This window comes from Phodopus roborovskii, unplaced genomic scaffold, assembly GCF_943737965.1.
Source record: "Phodopus roborovskii unplaced genomic scaffold, PHOROB, whole genome shotgun sequence".
Classification (NCBI taxonomy): Eukaryota; Metazoa; Chordata; class Mammalia; order Rodentia; family Cricetidae; genus Phodopus; species Phodopus roborovskii.
In genome coordinates, this window is record NW_026126540.1 from 24,091,769 (window position 1) to 24,097,499 (window position 5,731).

A 5,731-nucleotide genomic window follows, 5' to 3' on the forward strand; every position below is an offset into this window, starting at 1 on the left:
TACCTTCCCACAGCCAGCTCAGCCAGGCAAAGCCGACTGGGAGTGGGACAGATTCTGGGAGTGCAGTGGGGAGGAGTCCTGGCTCTGCTGAGCAGGAGCTGCCTGGCTGTCAGTGACAGAGCCCAGGCCTCAGAGCCCTGCTGGAGGAGGTGGACAACGTGGAGGCAGGTGAGCACTACAGGCCAGCTGGGGAGGTCTGGGGTTGCTGGGGGGACAGCAGAAGGGTCAAGGGAGGGAACTGGGGGAGAGGTGCCAGCCAGACACAGGGCCGAAGGTTTTGTTAATTAATTCTCCCCAAAGGCTAGTTAGGGAGTGAGGAGCCCTAGTGGCTTTGCGAAATCTTTAGAGGCAGGGTAGTAAGCCCCTCTCCTTGGCCAAGCAGCGGACCTGGCTCATCTCCAGGGGCTGGGACACTGGGCAGAACATTCCAGGGCCTTGCGCACAGCTGTTGCGTTGTCTCTAACCGGGAACAGGAATTGTGTTTCTTGGTTGGATGTTGGGGGCCCGAATCTTGCCACAGGCCTCACTAGGCTATGGTAGTTGTGACCTGGGAAAAATAATGGGGACCAGGAGGAACTGGAGAGGGCCCAGAGCTCACGAGAAGCCAGGAAAGGGAGGCAGGGGCTAAGGTGGCTTCTCCACCTGAGGCACAGGCAAGGTCCAGGTGCAGGCCTTGGTTTGCTCTGGGTGGTGTTCGTTGGGAGGGGCCTGGGGAAGCCTGGGAGGTCCCCTGGATGGGGAGAGGGAAAGAGAAAGGAAGGAGTGGAGCTTCAAACTGGCAGCTTCTCCATTCCAGGACCTAGGCAGGTCCCAGCTTGACTGACTTTGCCTGGCAGAGCCACCTGCACTGTAGGAGTATTTGCCTGCCCAGCCCAGTTGAGGTGGGGGCAAGAGCAGGGGTGGTGGCAAGGTGGGCTCGGCCTCTCTCCAGCAGAGAACCCTATGAATGTTGGGGAGGCCTGGGGTAGAGGTGTGTGCTCATGCACGCACATGTCACCCACTTACAACTTTAACGAATTGGGGAAAAAATTCAAAGGACTTCTTGCTTCAGCAGAAGTTGGCTGAGGACAAATGGGGTACCCAAGCAGATCGGAACTGGCAGAGTTCTCTGCTCAGCTCATGGATGTTTATATACGGGTGTGATGGCATGAGTCCTGTGAGGATGCAGAGGTAGGAGCATCTCTGTGAACCATTAGCCTTCAACACTGGGAAAAGCACGAGGGAACAGAGACTGGGCCTGGAAAGCTGGAGAGAATCACCAAAGAGCCTTGAAAGTAGAAATTCCTAGCCCAGTTCAGTTATTTTACTCTCCCTGCAGGTTGATAGCAGTTGGGAGGAAATTACGAAGGGACTGATGGGATGAATGACAGCAGGAATGCATTGCTGAATTTGTATAAGAGAATGAATGAAAGTCTGTAAAATGAAGCTATTGGTGAATGAGCATCATGAGTGAATGAGAGGCAGCTGAGAGGGACACAGAGCCTGCCAGAGTTAAAACTGAAGATCTTGTAGGCTTGGAGAGGTAAGAGTAGGGCCGTATTCAGTGTTTGGAAATAAGTTACAGTGTAAGTGTATATGAGGTGAACCTTGAAGGGTATGATGGACATTCAGAGCTCCAGACCAGGGTGGACTAAGGGATTTGTGAGCAGGCACTTCCAAAGGGGTGGGGACCAGAACTTGGGGGTGGGAGGGTGGGGCTAGAGTGGCTGAGATCCAGGGGCATGGTGTCAGGGCAATTTGGGCTTTTGGAAAAGTCAGCAAGCTGGACTCAGGTGGGCGGGGGTGGGGGGTGGGAGCCTCCTGGTTGCTCAATGATGAATCAGTCCAGGAGACTAAGAGAACATTGGGGGAAGGGTGGGACCCAAGGTGAATGGCCCCTTTAGGGGAGGGCCCTTTGGAGGGCAAGTGGTTATCCTATTCTACTTTTTTTTTTTTTTTAATTCTTTTTGGGAAAACTTCAGTATACACTGGCATACCTGCATGCTCTCATGACCCCCAACTCTCTTTCCAAGATTTCTCTGAGAAGAAATTACCTCCTGGATAGGTCTGCCTAGGAAGGGAACAGTACCATTTCCCTCTCCCCATGCCTGGAGGTCCCCAGGCCTGACTGGTTGAAGGATGGGACAGCTGCAGGAGCAGGTGGCTATGAAATGGGTAGGGCAGCTGAGCTTGTCTTCTGCCCCCCAGGGGAGGGTGGAGAAGGAGAGTAATGACACCTGACTGCCTCACTCTGATACTGTCTTCAGAAAAAGCTTCAGAAAAATCACTTGTCCTGATGGTTATCTCAGAGCTGTCCATCTTATAAGGACGTGGGGAGGAGGCAGATCCCTGGGAAGAAGGCCTGGGAAGGAGTCAGGACACAGAAGCTGCATCTCCTGTCAGCCCAGTGCTCCTGGGGCAGGTGTCTGCATCATCTGTTGGGTGTTTCTCTGTCAGTTGTTTGCTTGGCTGCTGCAAGAGGCCAGGTAGGGACTGGGTACAGCACTAAGGGGCAGGAGGAGGCTGCCCTGGTGGGAGAACAAGGTTGAAGGCAGATAGAGGGAGAGCTGGACTGGCCTTTGGGGAGGGCCAAAGAGGCACACCACCCCAATTATCTACTCCTTTCCTGTCTTCTCTTTGTTTCCTGCAGAACTCCTCCCTTGGAACGGCTATGGGATGGTAAGGGGTGGGGGTTGGTGGGGTTCTCCAATTCCTTTCTTGCTCTCATAGCTAGGGTGGGAGAAACCTGAGTGCCACTCTTCCTGATCCTGGTGCAGGTTCCAGAATCCCCAAGAACGCTGGCCACAGGCCATCCTCACCCCACCCGAGGGCATCGGGGCAGACAGACCATGAGTTAAAAAATCGTTTTTCTTCCTTATTTGTGTATGTTAGAGAATTTGTCTGAATGTCTTTCAAACATTAAACCACACTGTTCCACCCTTAACAAACAGAGTATAGGGAAGAATATAGTTTCCTGTGGGTCTGGCACTGTGTGTCATCCTTCCAGCCACAGGCCACAGTGGTCAGGAGGGTTAGGAGGGAAGGATTTCCCACCATAGACGCCCCAGCCTGACCCCACTCCCCCTCAGCTGTCCTTCATTCTTCCTGTTCTGATCATTCCTTAAGAAAAAGATGCATAGAAGTGTAGAAGGGTGGGAGGGGCCTTGGCTGCCGGGCATTAGGGCTGGAAGGAGTTGGGAATATTGGAACATGTCCCTTGAGCAGGACACTTGGCCAGGCATTGCAGGTCAGGCAAGTTACAGAGATTAAAAAGAGGGTAGTGGTATATTCAGGATTAAAAAAAACGTTGCCCTCAAATCTACATATTCTGCTATTTGGATCAGAAAGCAGCAACTGAATGTAAGAAACGCAATGCTGGCTCAATAGATGGAGAGCTAAGAGCCGGGGACTTACCAAACCAACTAATGGCCCCCGCTGGTGTTGATGTGGTGAAGACAGACATGGCTGTGGGAGTCCTAGGAGAGTATAGAGATGACAGAGATCAAGGCAAGTTTTCCTGCAGGCACAGTTGGGAAGGGCCAGAGTGACAGGCCCTCAGCTGAAGGGAGTGTGCAGGCTGTTGGGATGGCACGGGCATGGGAGAAGGCGACTAAGCAAAGGATGGAGAGCAGCTGCTGAGGACAGGAGACCTGGGTGGATAGGCCTGCCCAAGTGGCTGTGTCCTTTCGTGTCCACCTCCCCTTCCAAGGACAAGCTGGGCGAGGGCAGCAGGACTTCATTCTTGTGCTTGAGGGTGGGCGGGGAGTTTAATTTGCCAGGCTGGTATGGAGGGGCTCTGGGCATGGGCGGCCACTCACAGAGTAGACCCGCCTGCTCCTCTCATATCCTGTTATTCAGAAGGCCATATCCGCTTGGAGTGTGAGTGCCTTTTGTTCTGGGGTGAGGGGGTGATGCGTCTGGCCTCTGCCAGCTGCTGCGTCCAGAGGCCAGTCTGTCTCCAGCTGGGGCAGAACTGGGCCTGCATCTTCTTAGGTAATGGGGTGAAGGGTGTCGTTGGGCCATGGTGTATACTTAGGAATGGTTTCAGGAAAGGCTGACAGGGTGTGGCCAGGAGAGGACCCACACGAAATCTAATCTGATGGACTGATGGAGCTGGACCTTGCTCTTTCCTAGACAGGGGCAATGGTGGCCTGGGCCCCAGAACTCACTGCCTTAGAGTCTTTGCAAGGGGTTGAGGTGAGCCAGGGGCTATTTTCCTGGTTTGTGGCCTAGGGATGGGGTCTCAGCCAGTTTGGGATAGAAGATAAAAGCCCTGGACTTCTCTGTCTCTATTCTTCCCACTATGGTTCCTTAGAATAGGAGGCCTGGGTGTGCTTGGGGGGGACAGTTACCTGCCTGCTCTTCCCACAGGAGCCTCCTGCTCGCAGAGGGCTCTGACAGGCAGCATGGCTGCCCAGGGCATGCAGAGGACCTGGAGAACCTGTTTTGGCAGTTGGCAGTCTGGCTGGGGAACACCTGGATTAGAGGAGCCACATAGCTCTCCCTTTGGGGCCACCCCCACACTCTGCTGTGCCAGGCCTGCTCCCCATCCTGCTCCAGAAGACAAGCCTGTGGGGTGCTGGGGGCTGTGTGTGTGGATGCCTCTCTCATCTCCTCTCTATGGTTCCTAGGCCCAGACAGGACTGAGGCAGTGAGATGGCTGACTGCTATACAGAGCTGGAGAAGGCCGTTGTCGTCCTGGTGGAAAACTTCTATAAATATGTATCCAAGCACAGCCTGGTCAAGAACAAGATCAGCAAGAGCAGCTTCCGCAAGATGCTCCAGAGAGAGCTGAACCACATGCTGACGGTAGCCCTACTTCTGCTCTCCCTGTCTACTCTGCTCCTCACAGTAACACCCGTCCCACCTCCACGCCCTGCTCAGTGGCCTCTCCCACCCCCCCACCCCCCGGCTACCTCCCCCTCCCCCCGTGGCCAAGGCAGCAGCTCTCAGGGCTGATTCCGGGTCCTGCCTGGCTCACCCCAAGCCTTACTGACTCTGGTTCTTCTGCAGGACACAGGGAACCGAAAGGCAGCCGACAAGCTCATCCAGAACCTGGATGCCAATCACGACGGGCGCATCAGCTTTGATGAATACTGGACCATGATAGGCGGTATCACCAGTCCCATGGCCAACCTCATTCGCCAGCAGGAGTGCCAGCAGGAGCCACAGGCCAGCAGCTAGAGGCCCTCGGCCGTTTTTCACGTCCTCACCCATGCATGTCCTGCCAGTGTTCTCCTATGCTTTTCATTGACCTTCTCCTCTCTTTGCCCTCCAGACCTGCTCCTACCCTTGCTGCACAGCACAAGGGGTGGGGGTGGGGGCTATGGAGGCCTCTTTGAGTGTCTCACTGTGGTTGTGCTTCCCTGGGCATTCAGTCTGCAGGCCCTGGGGGACCCCTTTGTGAAATATCGATGCTGTTTGGGGGCCCCCATTTGTTGAGTTTCCTCATTTGTTGAGTCTGTACACTCTCAAAATGGCTGCTGTGCCTGTCCGAGCCTTGCCTGAGTCTGGGTCTGTCCTGACCTCTGGAGGTCAGCTGGCTGCTTGAGGTCGCCCAGCTCCTGGCTGTGGCAGCTGTGGAAGTGGCAGCACCAGTATTGTCTTCTTCTTTCCCTCCCGACCTCCTAGCTGGGTGGAGAGGCATTCCCAGGGCTCCTGTCCAGCCGTCTCTGTCTGGGAATGACCTAACCTAGGTTGAGCCTCCTCTCTGCTCCGCCACTGAAATAAAGGCTGGATTTGGAATTTGTAA

The 5,731-nt window shown here is 54.7% G+C and overlaps 1 protein-coding gene across 3 annotated transcripts; it reads left to right on the forward strand.

Moving 5' to 3' along the window:
- On the forward strand, window positions 1-5,731 carry S100a16 (S100 calcium binding protein A16). 3 transcript variants are annotated; one of them, XM_051199155.1, is made up of 4 exons: window positions 1-168; window positions 2,247-2,465; window positions 4,611-4,788; window positions 4,993-5,731. In XM_051199155.1, the coding sequence occupies exons 3-4, from the start codon at window positions 4,636-4,638 to the stop codon at window positions 5,161-5,163; spliced, it is 324 nt and encodes a 107-aa protein (XP_051055112.1). In that variant the 5' UTR covers window positions 1-168; window positions 2,247-2,465; window positions 4,611-4,635; the 3' UTR covers window positions 5,164-5,731. The 3 variants fall into 3 exon arrangements, with proteins under 3 accessions (XP_051055112.1, XP_051055111.1, XP_051055113.1); XM_051199154.1 differs by lacking the exon at window positions 2,247-2,465; XM_051199156.1 differs by lacking the exons at window positions 1-168; window positions 2,247-2,465 and adding an exon at window positions 3,834-3,972.

Excerpts from the sequence above, each read along its gene's own strand:
- S100a16 (XM_051199155.1), top strand. The coding sequence starts at position 4,636 with ATGGCTGACTGCTATACAGAGCTGGAGAAGGCCGTTGTCGTCCTGGTG. Across the intron at positions 4,789-4,992 it reads AGCTGAACCACATGCTGACG|GACACAGGGAACCGAAAGGC; the intron begins GTAGCCCTACTT and ends GTTCTTCTGCAG.